This window comes from Hippocampus bargibanti, linkage group LG05, assembly GCF_051943395.1.
Source record: "Hippocampus bargibanti isolate YZ-2025 linkage group LG05, ASM5194339v1, whole genome shotgun sequence".
Taxonomy (NCBI): domain Eukaryota; kingdom Metazoa; phylum Chordata; class Actinopteri; order Syngnathiformes; family Syngnathidae; genus Hippocampus; species Hippocampus bargibanti.
The window spans coordinates 24,947,016-24,962,886 of record NC_142738.1 but is presented as its reverse complement, the minus strand read 5'-3'; the positions used below and the strand labels follow the sequence as shown (position 1 = coordinate 24,962,886).

General features: G+C 44.4%; 1 protein-coding gene and 1 long non-coding RNA gene across 2 annotated transcripts; one reads left to right on the top strand and one right to left on the bottom strand.

The window, feature by feature from the left end:
• Nucleotides 1–3,358: 3,358 nt before the first annotated feature.
• nutf2 (nuclear transport factor 2) lies at nt 3,359–10,299 on the bottom strand. The gene is made up of 5 exons (XM_088997448.1): nt 10,202–10,299; nt 7,664–7,773; nt 5,586–5,657; nt 4,224–4,322; nt 3,359–4,060 (listed from the first exon to the last, which is right to left on the bottom strand). Exons 2-5 carry the CDS (start codon nt 7,760–7,762, stop codon nt 3,947–3,949), a joined length of 384 nt encoding a protein of 127 aa, XP_088853574.1. The 5' UTR covers nt 7,763–7,773; nt 10,202–10,299; the 3' UTR covers nt 3,359–3,946.
• LOC148898308 (uncharacterized) lies at nt 7,786–14,139 on the top strand. Its single transcript, XR_016115094.1, has 3 exons — nt 7,786–9,758; nt 10,774–12,484; nt 12,904–14,139. It is a non-coding gene; the product is annotated as an uncharacterized LOC148898308 (long non-coding RNA).
• The last annotated feature ends 1,732 nt before the right edge of the window (nt 14,140–15,871 follow it).

Below are 15,871 nucleotides of genomic sequence, written 5' to 3'. Positions count from 1 at the left end.
CACGTCTCTGAGTACTTCCACTACAATCACACAGCTGCGCCAATGCACATTATTTACACACTGCAGAAGAGCAAGATTTTTTTTCATTTTTTTTTGTAGATTTGTCATTTCATTTATTTACCATTGATTTAATATGAATGAAACAACATTTCAAAAACATGTAAACAGTGAAAAAATAAGTAAATACAAATGTTTGCACTCACCAAAACGGTTGTCCTCCAAAACACTTATTTAAATACAAAATCCATTCTTCTTTCTTTCCTCAAGAAGACTTCAATGACTTTGTTGTGCAGTTTGTCTGTGCGTTTCAGTTCCAACAATAAATCATTTTCTATCGACATGGAGGCCAGTGCTGAAAGCCGCGTCTGTCCAGTCGTGTTTCTGGCGTATGTTTTAATTCACTTTAAGGCCGAGAATGACCGCTCAACACACACCCTTTCCCCGCCTGGGACAGGTTAGCTAGCTCGGGGGTCGGCCGGTCTCCTCTCACAAGGTCCAGCTTCTCCTGAAAGGTCCGTCTTGAGAATGGCCTTGCGAGTATATCTGCTACCAAATCTGAGTTGTCCTCTCCTTCAGCCATTGTGGGTTAAAAAAGCGAGTAGATATATTTGGTTTTTCTGCTAAAGTTTCCGGGTCTGATCTGTTGTCAGCTTGGTTGATTTGCATAGCGCTGCCTCCGCTGAGGGCTGAGGTAAAGTGACTATCCAATCACAGGACGCGTACGTCATGTTCAACGCGAGGCCCTCTAGCTGGCCTTACTGTGCCAACTCGTGATCTGATTGGCTATCGCAACTGTATATCAACTACATGTGCCCGTTCATGTACAGCGCACAGACGCCCTCACTGTTGATTCTGAAGGCGTCGGTCAGATTTCATACAGCCTGGCGACACAAACTAGCTGAATTCTGATTGGATTAAAAACTCTGACCTGAAACTACAACACTGAAAGGAGCATAACCAAATGGATATAACATCAAGAAAACAGTATGTAGAATAATTATATATACGTATATTTAGAAAAAAATACTTTTTTAATGAAATTGACTTTTATTATAATTATGATAATGATGTCTGATTATGTTAGGCCAGCAGAGAAAGCCTTGCTGGCCCTAACGGCCCACCACTGCACTACAGTACTTTTGACCAACATTTCGCGTCAGTTCTACTTTTTGCATTGAGGGTTAATTTGTTTATGTATTTCTATTTTATAGTTTTTTTTTGTGTGAGTCAACAGGTGAAAATATATGGTACTGGGTGGTTGCATCATTTCTGTTTTCATGTTCTGCTAGTTATTATTGGTTTCGTGGATGAAAAGGTTTCTTCAGCCGTCATCTGTACTTTTTTGAAGGTATCGGACGTTTCGCTTCTTATCCAAGAAATTTTGTCTGCAAACTAAAGTCTTACTGGTAGTTTAGGCACTACATATATATATATATATATATATATATATATATATATATATATATATATATATATATATATATATATATATATATATATCCCTACTGTCCAGACATGGCGGTGCCGGACTCTGCTATGATGGGTCCCTGCTCTCAGGTTGGAGGGAGCAGAGGACTACCCACTGCAGCTGCTACACTGATAGTTCCTGTCGTTCTGACTAACGACTGGCCTGATTGCCCCATTTCGACCGGTATCACCTCATCAGTATTACTAATCCTATGTTCACTAAGCAGGCTATTGTATGAACTATCCAAATTGAACCTCACCCCACCAAACCGGTTTAATGAAGGATTGAGTTGTTTTATGAAAATCACTTCTTTTACTCCCCTTTCAAACCATCTATGTTCTTTCGCTAAGATTTTAACCTCATTGTCGTCAAATGAGTGGTTGTGAGCTTTTAGGTGCATATGTACTGCCGATTTAGGCCCACTAGTATTATCCCTGCGATGTTGATGGTCTTTTTTTGAGAATTTGTTTAGTCTCCCCAATGTACTGCTCTTTACAATTTTCATTCTTACAATGTATTGAATAAACTACATTACTTTGTTTTTCATTTGGCAGCCGATCTTTTGGATGCACTAATTTTTGCCTTAAAGTGTTTATCGGTTTGACCACTGAGGATACCCAGTTTGTGAGTGCTCTCTTGATATGTTTTGACTCCTTTTCTCTACCTTCAACGCGTGTTGGTATTAGTTTAGCCCTATGCTGGAGGGTTCTGATAACTCCTAGTTTGTGTTGTAAAGGGTGCTTAGAATCGAAAAGTAAGTATTGGTCAGTGTGCGTCGCCTTCCTAAAGACTTCTGTTTTTAGCGCTCTTTCCTCTTTGATAATTACTTTACAATCCAAAAAGGCTAGTTGGTTCTCTTTATTGTCCTCACGAGTAAATTTAATGCTGATGTCTACCGAGTTGAGGTGATCTGTGAAGGATTGAATTTCTTGTTTTTTAATTATGACAAAAGTATCGTCACATATCTAAACCAGTGTCTAGGTTTGGATTGGATATGCCTTTATTAGTCTCACAGTTTTGTCCCCGGGAAGGATGTGAGGGCCCGTTTCTCCATCTCTTCCATGTACAGATTAGCCAGTATGGGTGAAACTGGTGAGCCCATAGCAAAACCACGAATTTGTTTGTAAAATGTCTCCCTAAATTGAAAATACGTAGTATTAAGGCAGATTTCCAATTTGCTTTATTAAATAAAGCAAACATTTGATTTGAAAGAAAAGGTTTTGTTTTTTCTTGAAGAAGTCGTCGGCCACCCGGGCGGAGAAGTTTTGTAAGTTACACGCCCCGGGCGTCCGGGCAGACGCTGTTTCAGACACTGCTCTTGCTTGGGTGAATTGGTTACAGGAGGCTGCACCACATAATCTTAACTGGGTTTAGGTTTAGGTCAGGACAAGGCAACTACAGGAGGTGTATTTCTTTTCTGTTGTAACATTTCAGTCCTTGATTTATTTCGGTCCTGTGGGTTATCAAGTTTACGTGGCCCCTTTTCTGTTGAGCGTTGATTGACAGGCGGATGGTTTTCAGTTACATTAAAAATATTTCAAGACTCGATTTTTTTTTGCAGCGAAACACAAAGGCAAACTTGTAACACATTAAGATGCCCTTCCACTATACATCACAAGTGGGGTGAGATTTTGATTGGTTGCGTGCCCATTGTATGTTTCTTCCACACAACTCAAATGTGGTTTTATGTGTTCATACAAGTTTGCCCGTATTGCTGTGGAACACCCAGCCTGGATGATCCAGGTGCTCTTTTGGAAACAGCAAATATTTAGCTTCTTGTCGGAAAAAGATATCAAGTGCTGAGCTTTCTGCATTTAACAACAATTAGATGCATTAACAATAGGCATAGTTTAGCCTTCAGTGATCCATAGAGACAAGTCATCAGCAATATGAAAAACAAGTCTGCGTTTTATTGTGAATGTTGGCTTTTGTCTATGAAAATTGCCAAACATTTATGTGTAATAAAGCAAGATATTTGGAGCGGAAACTCTGTAATAACACAGCAAACTCAAACATTGTCTTAATTGAGTCTTTGGTGGCATGACAATGAGAAACTGGCAAGGAGCATTGTGAAAGGGAATTGTAAAAAACAATCACACATACGAAAGAAAGCTACGGTGACTAGTGGCATCTACACCTGAAATCATGCTGAACTGAACTGGAGCAAGAATGATCTAAAATTACATGGAAGGAGTCAAACAGAATGGAGTACAAAGAATTACAGATGTGGAGCAGTGTCTTGAATGGTATTTGATGGGTTGGCCGCCATCAGCAGAGAAAGAAAAGAGTTGCATTTGTACTGTCTGTGATGGATTGGGCTCAGTGATTGACAATTATATTCGGGTGTTCATGTACATGTCAAACAAATGAAAAGCAGACAGCAGCAGGGAAGCCTGAGCTTTGTCCCGTCTCTTAAAGGTCAACTCTTCTCCGCCATCCACCACTATGTTTTTCCCATTCCCACCAGAGTGGAACTGTTTAGGCAAAGTTGTGAAGAGCCAGCCTGAACATTTCGTTGGTGCATACCCAAGCGCTATTTATTTCCTTCAGGAGGAAAATCTGATGAAAACCCATGATTTGGTCGTTGTCAGCCTGCAAACAAAAATAGCAGCTGTTGAGACAGCCACCAACACATCAGTTGCACCACATATGATTTCAATCAAACAGATAGGAAGAAAAAAATGTCCAGTCAACTTGTATTGTGACAAGCTTAACACTGGCACTACTAAAACGTTGTATTTGTTGCACTACTTACTTTGAGCTGTCCTACAACCATACTCAGGACGCAGCTGTCCGTGGTTGGCTGGTGGTCATGTGCTGTAATAGTATGCCCTATTTTTTTGATTCCCAGATTCTGTCTCACGTACACAAACAGGCACAAGGAAAGTTAATATACAGTATAGTTGAGATTAATGTCGCTTAGATCATGGATGTCCTTCTTTGTTATTAAAAAACATGTTTACATTAATGTCATGCCCAAAACACCCCATTAACTGATTTTTTTTATGTTATGTATTAATTACAGTAAAGTCTCGTTATATCGATATTCTCGGGAGTCCGAAAAAATATCGATATAACCGGGACTACCGATATATCCGACCCTGCGCGCATGTAATTTTCTCCTTGCGTTCATAGAAATAGTATCATAATAAGCGGTACTATCGATATAACCGATATCGATATAACGAGACTTTACTGTATTAATGGACATATAATGAGAATGTTAATAATACATGTCATTTATCAGCGCCTTTCAAAACTCTCAAGGTCACTTTACAGTCACAGGATAAGTTTTTCTGTGGGTGAGCAGCAGCAGCCACACGCGCCAGCGTTCACTCAACCCACTCATAGAAAGCTAACTAGCGAGCAAATAGATAGCTAATAGCTAGCTTTATAACACTGGACAGTGACAATTTGCTTTGAGACTCTGATCTAAATGGCATGTTTTCACATTTACATTTCACATTTTTCATGTTGCACATTGTGCAACATGAAATGTAAACGGTCATGGTAAGGATCATGGATGATCGGTGTCGTAGTCAGAAGCATAAAACACTGATCAAGAACACCCTTATGTTTAATAATTTTGCATGTGCAACTGGAGATGTAGGTGTGGTAGCTTTCAAATGTATTTGGACCTGTTGAATTGTCACCTCCCACAACAAAGATATACATTTGGAATTTGGGGGGAATGGAATAATCGTGGGAGGAAACAAAAATGTTTTTTTTTTAAGACAAAAGTGAAAAATGTGATGGGCATTTATTTGGTGACCCCGCGCCCTGAATCAATACTTTGTAGAATCAGCACAGATTCTCAGTTGGATTCAAGTCGGGACTCTGACTTGGTCATGCTAACACCTGGATATGCTTGTTTTTGAACCATTACACTGGAGATGTTGCTTTATGTTTCGGATCATAGTCTTGTTGGAAGGGAAATTCGGTTTCAGTCTCAGGTCTGTTGCAGACTCCAACAAGTTCTTCTCAAGAATGACTCTCGATCTGGTTCCATTTATCTTCCAATCAACAGTAACATTATAGCTTGGTTGTGACCAATAAATATGTCAGCAGCAATGAAAGCAACATCATCATTGTATCCATTTCAAATGGAAAAACTTACAAGTAGTTTCTTGGTAATTGCATCTTTGCCGCAGATTTTCTCACCTTCCCAGGTTAGTAACGACTCTGCTATCTGTGTGACAGACAGACGGTGTATAAGTGGGACTTTACGAACTATAACCATATGCAATTGTGATTTCTGTGTTCACAGCCCCTGTAAAACGATTGGTTTGAATGTTTTAAGTAAAAAAATAAAAATAACTAACTGAATTAACATAAGGGCACCGTATAATTCAACTGAATACAATGTATTGCTTCCAACTTTTGATTTTATTATGGCAATATTTTTCATGAGTCTTGACTCTTTCAACCTTTTGAAAAAAAGTGTTCAACAAGACAACTAAAAAAGAAGAAAAACACTGCATGGCGCAAAGTTTAAAGGTCTAGATCAGGGGTCGGGAACCTATGGCTCTTTTGATGATTATATATTGCTCGCCAATAAAACTAAATACATATTCTCACTTTTTCGCTGTTCATTTCCTGTTGGGGCTGCAGTTGGCGGAAAGCGCAATTTTGATTGGATGATACTGGCCGTCATGTTGAAACAAGTAAACGCCCCTTTAAGTAAGCCTGACGAGTACACTTCAGCTTGAATGCACCGGAGGATTCGCCGTTGTGGAGAGAAAAGGTTCTGATTCTAATTTGCAATGAAAGAACACCATCGATGAAACAGTCAAATGTCAGTGGCATTTTAACAAGCCCGATGCTAACGTTAGCATCACTATACTTCTGCGAGAGACAGCACAAAGCAAGTGTGGAAGCTAATGAGCCGTGTGCAGGCTAGCTAGCAGTAACCTCGCCGATGGACCCGGCAAGTTGACTTTCATTCCGATCGTTTGGCTGGATTTTTAGCAATCATGAGGAACGGAAAACCATTCATGTTAACGGTGAGTACTATCACAAAGTTATTTTAAATACCGTATTTTCCGCACTATAAGGCACACCTAAAATCCTTCAACTTTTTCAAAAGCTGACCATGCGCCTTATAATCCGGTGCGGCGTATATATGGATCAATATTGAGCCACAACAAGTCTCGGAACTACGGTAAGCAGCTGAGATTCCATTTTCCCCCGGAGAAGAAGTAGTGTGCAGTGCATGCTGGGTATAGACAACGTAGCATCAACGTAGCATCAAATTTCTCTGTGAGACTAATAAAGGCATATCCAATTAAATCCAAAGCTAGATTGCTAACTGCGTGGAGGCGACGGATGCAGAAGGCGAACACACGTTCACCAAGACGGGGAGACAGCGCCGGACGACATAGGCCACTAGCTGTTCAATTCGGACACGTAAGAAAAATAATTATCTCCAGAGATTCGAACATGACCAATGAACTGATAAAGTGAGCTTTACGTGTTTCCTTTGTGTGTTTACAGTTCAACAAGGGTTGGTCATATTGTGAAGATGGACATTAACGCATGAACAACAGTTATTATGCTATTGCTTTAGAGTTATTATTGTTATCGCTTTGCACTATTAACAGTGTGAGTATTTTGTGATTGTATTTACGTTTAATTTACCATAACAGCATCAGAATGTTTTTTTCGTTCCCCTCCACTACTAGCACTAGCTTGCTGTTGTTGAAAGATAAACTGTGTCACGAAAATACGAATACTTTACCTCTGAGAAAATAAAAAAAACAGTTGTTTATTCATTTTGAGAGTGAATGAAGTTGTCAGGAAGCTGATTTGTAATATATTAATCAAGTTTGACTGACCTCTCTGACTGTTTTGTTGACATTCCGTTTAGCGCTGCACCGTCAAAGCGGCGTCTAGCACCAAATGCATAACGTAACTCCAGCCTCTACTGTAGCGCCTTATAATCCGGTGTGCCGTATATATGGAAAAAGTTGTAAAATATGTCATTCATTGAAGGTGCGCCTTATAATGCGATGCGGCTTATAGTGTGGAAAATACGGTAATACTTTCTGACATGTTGCTGAAAAGTGGCCGCTCGTGTGTGCGTGTTCGCGTGTGTGGCTCTCACTGAAAAACATTTCTAAATATTTTATTTTTATGGCTCTCCTAGTCAAAAAGGTTCCCGACCCCCAGTCTCGAAGAAGCCAAAGGTGCACTCACATACAGATCAGCCAGTTTTGCTCTGTCGTTTTGAAATAACTGGTAATAGTGTCGCACGAAACCAGTGCCTATCTGCTCCCACAAAGGTGAGTCCTGCATCCTGAATCACTCTGCAAGGGACACAAGAGAGAAGTAAACAAAAATGATCACAGAAATTTTCATGAGAAACAGCCATGGACCTGTACAATGAGATGTGTTCTACCTCAACCACAGTAAAATTTGAACTGACACCAGTCATTCAGCCTTTCTTGAGACACTAATCAAAACATTTCTTGACCTGTGTCACAGAGATTTGAATATGTGACCAATAGCATATGTTATCGGGGTTCAACATGTAACAGTATCCCCATGGCCGGGCCATGCTTAGCTAAAGGTACACATAACAGTTAACCTCATGTTGCTAGCTTTGACTAGTCTGTTTACGACTACCTTAATAGGCCCACATCAGCCTCAACCAGACCACATAATGGAGGTGAGCAGCAAAGGCATCGAGGAAGTACGTATAATGATACATCTTAGACAGCTTATAAATGAAATGTATTATTATTATTACAGTGATTTTTAATCTTACATTTTGAACATGTTCATATTTCCCGTGCAATAAGAAAAGTACCGCCAAACGTCAAAGGACTGTTTTACCAAATTCTGCGAGCTTGAACGAACTCTAACGGAAACCAACATTGGCTCCTTTCAAAAACATTCGCAGTTGTTCAGCACTGGTTGAGATAACTGACTAAGATTTAGTATCTCATTTAGGGGAGAGGGATTGCAGGTTTGTGCACTTGCCACTTGTTTTTGTTAAGGTTGATTAAAGGTCACAAACAAACACATTCAACAAGTGTCTCAAGCGATTTTTTGTGTCGGCATGAAATGTTTAACATTTTCAACTGTTTGCAAATGTTTAAACTGTGTGGGAAGGTCTGGGGAATATCTTTGCAACACCGAATGAAACCCTGACCAAAAAAACACGTCTGGAACGCCTCTGACCGAAAAAGCGACACACAAAAAACTTCGGCTGAAAACTTCATGTTGATGGCGAAATCAGAAGGAAAACACATAAATAATGCGATGGTGAATCGTTGTCTGTTGCACCAAGACTACTATTTGATACGAGCTGACACAAATTCCCAGCAGACAAATCAGCCCATTTCCAACGGAGCTTGGGCGCCATCTTGTGCATTTTCTGGGATGCTACATTGGAGTCCAGACGCCTCAAAATGATACGGAAGGACTTCTTTGATTGCAAACATGCATGCTTTCCCCTTCAGAACTATTTGAATCATATTCATAACTACAAGAAAGCATCTTCTCTGAATCTGAAGCCATTGTTTTGATTCTGGAGTAAGGCAAGATGTCCTGGTGTGACGTCACGAACAATGGGGCGGGACCTTATGAAACTGCATCTCATTTTGAAGTAGTTTTGGGACACTAACTCATTTTTATTGGTTTTGCATTTGACGAAAAATATCAGCCTGCGTGTTTTGGGTATTTTAGATGCAATAAAATGTTTTTCTGATGTCAGTTAGGAATGGAGTTAGGAAACAAAAAATGGTGCCGGTTGTCCTTTCAGGGTCGGTGCTAGGCCCAAAACTATTCATGTTGTATATAAATTATATTTGCTGCATTTCAAAATACTTAAATGTGTCTTATTTCTGATTATGCAACTTTGTACTGCTCTGGAGACATTTTTCAAGGTCCTGACAATGATAACAAAAAAATGAACATATTAAAAAATATGTTATCTGTTTATATGTCCTATGAACAGAAAAACAAATGAACGCACAACAAACTCGATTAAGATCATATTAAACTGTACATCCACTCTGTCAGAGCAAAATGTATTCACTGTGTTATGACTCAGAGAGGCGTCAACCTTTGACAGCTCTAAAATCCGGATAATCTTGATACGGTACACGAATCTGCGTGACACAGCAGGGCGTTTCGTTAGCACGCGGGACACCCAGAAGTCTTGTGAAGCTTTCTCACATTGACGATTTCGACCACAGAATATTTTGAATATGTTGGCAGGCAAATCAACTCAACACTTGGCTCAATAAAACGCAGTTTCACTGGGTCTTCTCTTTGCACTTTGCAGGTCAGGAAAGATGACAAGGTTATTTTTATCGCTCATTGTAGAAATGCTTGCATATCAAGAGCTATAGCTTCTTAGCATTTAGCTGCTGAGCCACCTAGCTAACGGCGGTACGCGCTATTTTACCAATAACTGATTTAAGCGTGTTTCGTCCCTTCCAAGACCTTTAGACGCATTATAACACGGTGACCCACGCGATGTCCTTCTGACGAGATTTTATTGACGCTTTCACCTGTTGCTAAAAATAAATACTATGCCCACACTTGTTCATGTATTCAGTGAGTTCGAGCTACAGAACGGGCAAGCCAACAGCCATAGGCGGCCCAACTCAACCAAGAAAAAAAAATACAAATTGATGCACTGTAAGATCAAACAGCAGCCACTATTTTCCGTATAACATTGACCATTTCCAAAAGTGTTTACTTTAAATGAACAACAATCTTTACCTCGCAACCCCGGGCCGGGTACAGACGACACAGTGTGACTTTTACGTACACTGAACGTACTAAAAGGATTACGTCACTCGACACAATGTATTGTGGGTATTGAAGTTTAAAAAAACAGACATCGCCTACAGTCCCGACACAATGCCGACTTGTTCAGTTGACGTCGTACGACAGCAACAAATACACACTGGATCTGACATGACGGACTTTAACAAAATACAGCAACTCCCTTCAACCATTTTTTCATCTTGCTCCCATCCTGGGTCATTACATAACTTCAGTACTGCTGTATCACTGGGCCGACAGACCAGCAGCAGTGGACAATGTACTGTTATCCATTGTGATCATCTTCAGTTTTGTATGCATGTATACTCAGGATTGAAAGTCATGATTCTTGTTGGGATCGACACAAAGATTTTAAGGTTTTTATTTATTTATTTATTTATTACTTAAAACTGATTATTTTAGAGGTTGAATTTAGATAAATGGTATATTTAATATTTAAATCTGCATTTTTCTTATTAAAGGAAACATTAAAGTATATTTCACTACATTTTCTATGTTGGAACCAGATCCACTTGTGTGTGCTCCTTCCTCAACGGCTACACTGGTGACCCTGACGTTTAAGATGTTCCTGTCAACCGACGAAAAGGTATCTTCCTCTGCCATGTGATCACGACCAATGCTCAAACTCGCAGCCGCTGCCCCAGCCGCGAGACTGTCCGAGTTCTGGCACAGCGATCCGGCTTCGTGGTTGCAGCATGTGGAAGCACTTTTCCACCTACGAGACATCACGACAGATGAACCAAAATATTATCTGGTCGTGGCGTCTCTCAACGAGCATACTACTCGTCATGTGCTGCGGCTCTTACGCGCACCTCCACAGAGCGAGAAATATGCGGCGCTCAAACACCTGCTGCTCAGACGGTTCACGTTATTGGGCTCGTAGAGAGCAGACAGGCATCTTTCCCTTCCCGGATTCGGCGACGGTATAGCAGTGGATTTCATGGACAAAATGCTGTCGCTGTTAAGTTCGGATGAAGGCGGATTTCTTTTCCCCCACACATTCCTACGCCAGCTACCACCCTCAGTGCGCACCGTGCTAGCTAACTCGACATGCCTAGCCACCGGCGACTATTGAGGTTTGGCGGAAGAAGCGGATCGAGTGCTTCTGGCGACACAGCGGTTCGCCGTGCAAAGCGTGAGGGCCGAACCCCTCTGTGAAGTGGCATCGAGCATCGATCCGACCGTAGTGGCCGGACTGGTATCGCAGAAGCGGCTATCTGCTTTTTCCATAAGCAGTTTGGCGCAAAGGCTCGACGCTGCATACCCCCCTGCATCAACGAGGCTCAGAGAAACTCCAACGCCAGCACCCAGTAGCAGCAGAGATGGCCGCCGCCCAATCTGAGGATCCGGACATCCACGAACTCAAGGCGGCAGGCACGGCCCTGAAGCTTGAGGAAGTGGCACTGTGTGAAGGGGGTCCGGATCACCTCTGCAATGTGTCTACGGGTCGCAGGAGTGGCGTCGGCAATTTTTTTATTGTATTCATTCCCTCACACCCTCGCGTCCGGGCATCAGTCAAACTACTTGGGGCCAAGTTTGTCTGGCTCAGGTTACGAAAGGACGTCAGGAAATGGGAAGCTGCATGCGTGGCATGTCAGCGCGCCAAATTCCACAGGCACACCCGGGCAGACCTGGAAACTTCCGATTCCGGCCAGGAGATTTGACCACGTCCATGTGGATCTGGTCAGGCCCCGTGGGCCATTCGCGTGGGTGAAGGGAGGGCATTACAGTTGACAGGATCAAACAGGCGCATTTAGTTGCGGGCGAGGATATTTCGCCAGCCCACATCGTAGACACCCTCCGAAACCTCCAGCCTCACTGCAGCATGCAAGGGTTGAGTGTCTTTCCCCCGCTCAGGTCTCACCCGGGTCGCCTGCCCGAGTAACTTCACCCGCACCGTCGAATGAAGGACTGTGTAGTCGTTGTGGCAGGTTGGTCAAGCACCCAGTAAAGTTTTCACCTTGACTTTCCTTCTGGGTATTCTGAACATGCAAATTGGACCGACACATAAAGGCTGGACGCATGATTGAACCTACAACCTCTGCACTGCTAGGTCAACGTGATAGCTAACCACTCAACGACCGGGGCAGCCATTTCTCACTTCTAACACAGCCAATTCAAGTTAAACCCTGAAACGCCTGATTACCACGATTCTGTGTTAAAAGAAGGTGACATCTGAGACTGGCTGGATAGGTTTCTCTCAAGGACTGGATTTGGGTAAGAAAGAAAGGTTGCCAATGCTCTGGGAAACTGCAAACTTTGTACTACCAACTCAAGGCAACATTGGTATTACAAAAAACAGGAATGGAGCTAATTGCATGAAGAGTTTTTATATTGTGTCTTCTCTTTTTAAATTGTTTGATGAGCTAACCAAAAGTATTTCGGTAGACTGGTGTTCATAGAAGACAACTACGTATGTGACTATTTCTTCTCATGTAATGTAAAGGAATGCTCCTTTAACTTCATATCTGTGGCTTGATTGGTAGTAGTAATTCATTAATTTAGCCTCGGAAAACAAATGAGAATAGAAAAATACTCTCATATATTGCTAAATTTCACTTTTATGGCAACATTTTCAATACACAGGTACATTAATGATTGAGTCCAATAAGACATAGCATGTCATTTTTTTGCAGGGCAATCGACACATATCAGCCAATGAGGAGCACACAAAGAAAAGCAATGGTTGTGTCATGATCTGGTTGGTGACCAACGGGTGGCGCTGTAGACCCCGCCTGCACCTGCAGAGGTGCTGGTCGTCCCGATCAGTGGCAGCCTGCCACGTTCGGATTGGCAACCAACGGGTAGCGCTGTCAGCCCTGCCTGCAGCCTTGCAGGTGCTGGTTGTTCCAATCAGTGGCAGTCAAAGACTCCCGGCACGACCATTCGGTGTTGGGTCATAGTATACATTGTATGCATTGTGCATTGTGTATGCATTGTATGTTGTGCATGTGTTTGTTTCACCTTGGCGGACTTTTACTCCTGGTTTTCTTTTGATACTTTGTATTTTTTTTCTGTTCAGATGATGTTGATGTTTTAGATTTTGTGCCTGCTGGCTTTATTTTAATACAATTTGTCAAACACAACCTCCTGCTCCCTCCTGCCTGCTTTTTTGGATCCACAACCGCCATCACCACCTTGCCAATTGTGACAGAATGACCTGACCAACCATCGGATCCCGCAGGTACAACGGACCGGTCTCATTTCCACCCTGTGCCTGGCAGTCAACGTCCATGTTGAGCCAATGCTTCGTCCCGTGATTGTGTGAAAAGGTTCACACTCACGTCCACGACAAGCGGTGCCGCCGTCAAGACCTCCTTCCAGGTGGCCATCCAGGGTGACACTGGGTGTCTGGCAGTGCACGGCCACGTCCAGCCACGCGTCGTCGTGCATGTTGAATTGAGTCGCATCCCCGACGAGCATTGCAACGTCTGCGTCTACATCAGTCCAAGATCCCACCGCTGGATCCAGCAGCTGCTATTGACTGGTCTCGTTTCCCCGGTGCCGGGCCGTTCGCGTCCACGTTAGCCCACGCCACAACGAGTTTGAATTGAGTCACTCGACGAGCCGTAACGTCCACGTCAACGTCCAGTCGAGACCTGTTCCCATGCGACCGTCTGGGGTGCCTCTCTGCGCTTGGTGGTGCACATCCATGTCGAGCCATGCGTCGTCACGTGATTATGCGAGAAGGGTCGTACACACGTCCACGACGATCTGTGCGGCGTCCTCGTCCACGTCAGGCTGAGTCCCGTTCCCATCAGGCCGCCGCCCATCATATGCTGGAGAGGCAACGGGTGCCGTATCCACTATTGTTTCCTGGCTAGTTGGACCTTTTGGGAGACTGTTGGGACTTCTGGAAGCAGTCCCTTGAAGGGGGGGGGGGGGGGGGGGGGGGTACTCTCATCATCTGTTTGGTGACCCCGCCTGCACCTGCACAGGTGCTGGTCGTCCCGATCAGTGGCAGCCTGCCACGTTCGGATTGGCGACCAACGGGTAGTGCTGTCAGCCCTATGACTGTGCCATTGAGCACCAGGCTGGTGCTCCACTTCCCAACTCCCGGCTATACCAAGTCTCCCAGCCGGAACAGGAGGCCCTGAGGGACTACATCAACACCTCCCTCGCGACCGGTCTCATCCGTCCGTCTTGGTCCCCACTGGGAGCGGGATTTTTCTTTATCGAAAAGAAGGACAATTCCCTGCGCCCGTGCATAGACTATCGCGGGCTCAACGACATCACGATAAAAAATAAATACCCACTCCCTCTGATTGACTCGGCCTTCGCACCACTGCAGTCCGCCACCTTCTTCACTAAACTGGACCTCCGGGGCGCGTATCACCTGGTCCGCATCAAGGAGGGGGACGAGTGGAAGACCGCATTTAAGACTCCTTTGGGACATTTTGAGTATTTGGTAAGGGCGTTCGCCCCTGGCGTGTTCCAAAGCCTCATAAATGACGTGCTGAGAGAATGTATTTTGTTTTGTCTATATCAACGACATTTTGATTTTTTTCAGAGACCCTCGACGAACATCGGCAGCACGTCCGGCTGGTTCTGCAGCGCCTGCTGCTCGTCACGGCCGAAAAATGCGAATTCCACATCCAGTCCCTCTCCTTCCTGGGTTTCATCGTTGAGCGGGGCCAACTCAGAGCGGATCCTGCCAATACCAAAGCGCTGGTAGAGTGGCCGACTCCCACTACGCGCAAGCAACTGCAACGTTTTTTGGGTTTCGCTAACTTATACCGCCGCTTTATCCGTAATTACTGCCAGAAAGCGCTACCCCTGACTCAATTAACCTCCTCCAAAACCCCGTTTAGGTGGTCGGAAGAGGCCGACGCCGCCTTTCGTCTACTTAAACGGGCCTTCACCAACCCACCAGTCCTCCATCACCCGGACCCCAACTCCGCCTTCACCGTGGAGGTGGACGCGTCAGATTCCGGAGTGGGAGCGGTGCTCACTCAGCACTCCCCAGTCGACCAGAGACTCCACCCTTGCGCCTTCTTCTCCCGTCGCCTTAGTCCTGCGGAGGCTAACTACGACGTGGGCAACCGGGAGCTTCTCGCAGTCGTGTGGGCCCTGCAGGAGTGGAGGCACTGGCTCTAGGGGGCGAAAGAGCCGTTCACCGTGTTATCGGACCACAAGAACCTGGCGGTCATCCGTTCAGCCAAGAGGCTGAACTCTCACCAGGCACGCTTTTCCTTCACCGTCACTTACCGCCCTGGGACAAAAAAAAACACCAAGCCTGATGCCCTCTCTCGGATCCACGAACCGGCGGGGAAGGACGACTGCGTGGAACCCATCCTGCCGGGCCGCCAGATTTTGGGGGCGCTCAGATGGGAGGTGGAGCGGAAAGTCCAGGAGGCGCTACAAGGTACCCCGGCACCCAGTGAATGTCCAGCAGGGAGACTGTTCCTGCCCCCGGCGCTGCACTCTGATGTGCTGCAATGGGGGCATGCTTCCGAGGTGGCCTGTCACCCCGGGGTGAGCCGCACCGCGCACCTCATCGCCCAGCGGTTCTGGTGGCCACGGCACCGCAACGACGTGGTGGACTTCGTCAAGGCCTGCCCGTCGTGCGCCTGCAGCAAGGTGTCCCACCAGCCCCTGGCGGGG

What these genes read in the sequence shown, in the direction of transcription:
- nutf2 (XM_088997448.1), bottom strand. Translation starts at nt 7,762, where the DNA reads ATGCAGGACTCACCTTTGTGGGAGCAGATAGGCACTGGTTTCGTGCGA. An exon ending in CAAAACTGGCTGATCTGTAT is followed by an intron (nt 5,658 to 7,663) that starts GTGAGTGCACCT and finishes TCTGTCACACAG; the next exon opens with ATAGCAGAGTCGTTACTAAC. An exon ending in CAATTACCAAGAAACTACTT is followed by an intron (nt 4,323 to 5,585) that starts GTAAGTTTTTCC and finishes TACGTGAGACAG; the next exon opens with AATCTGGGAATCAAAAAAAT.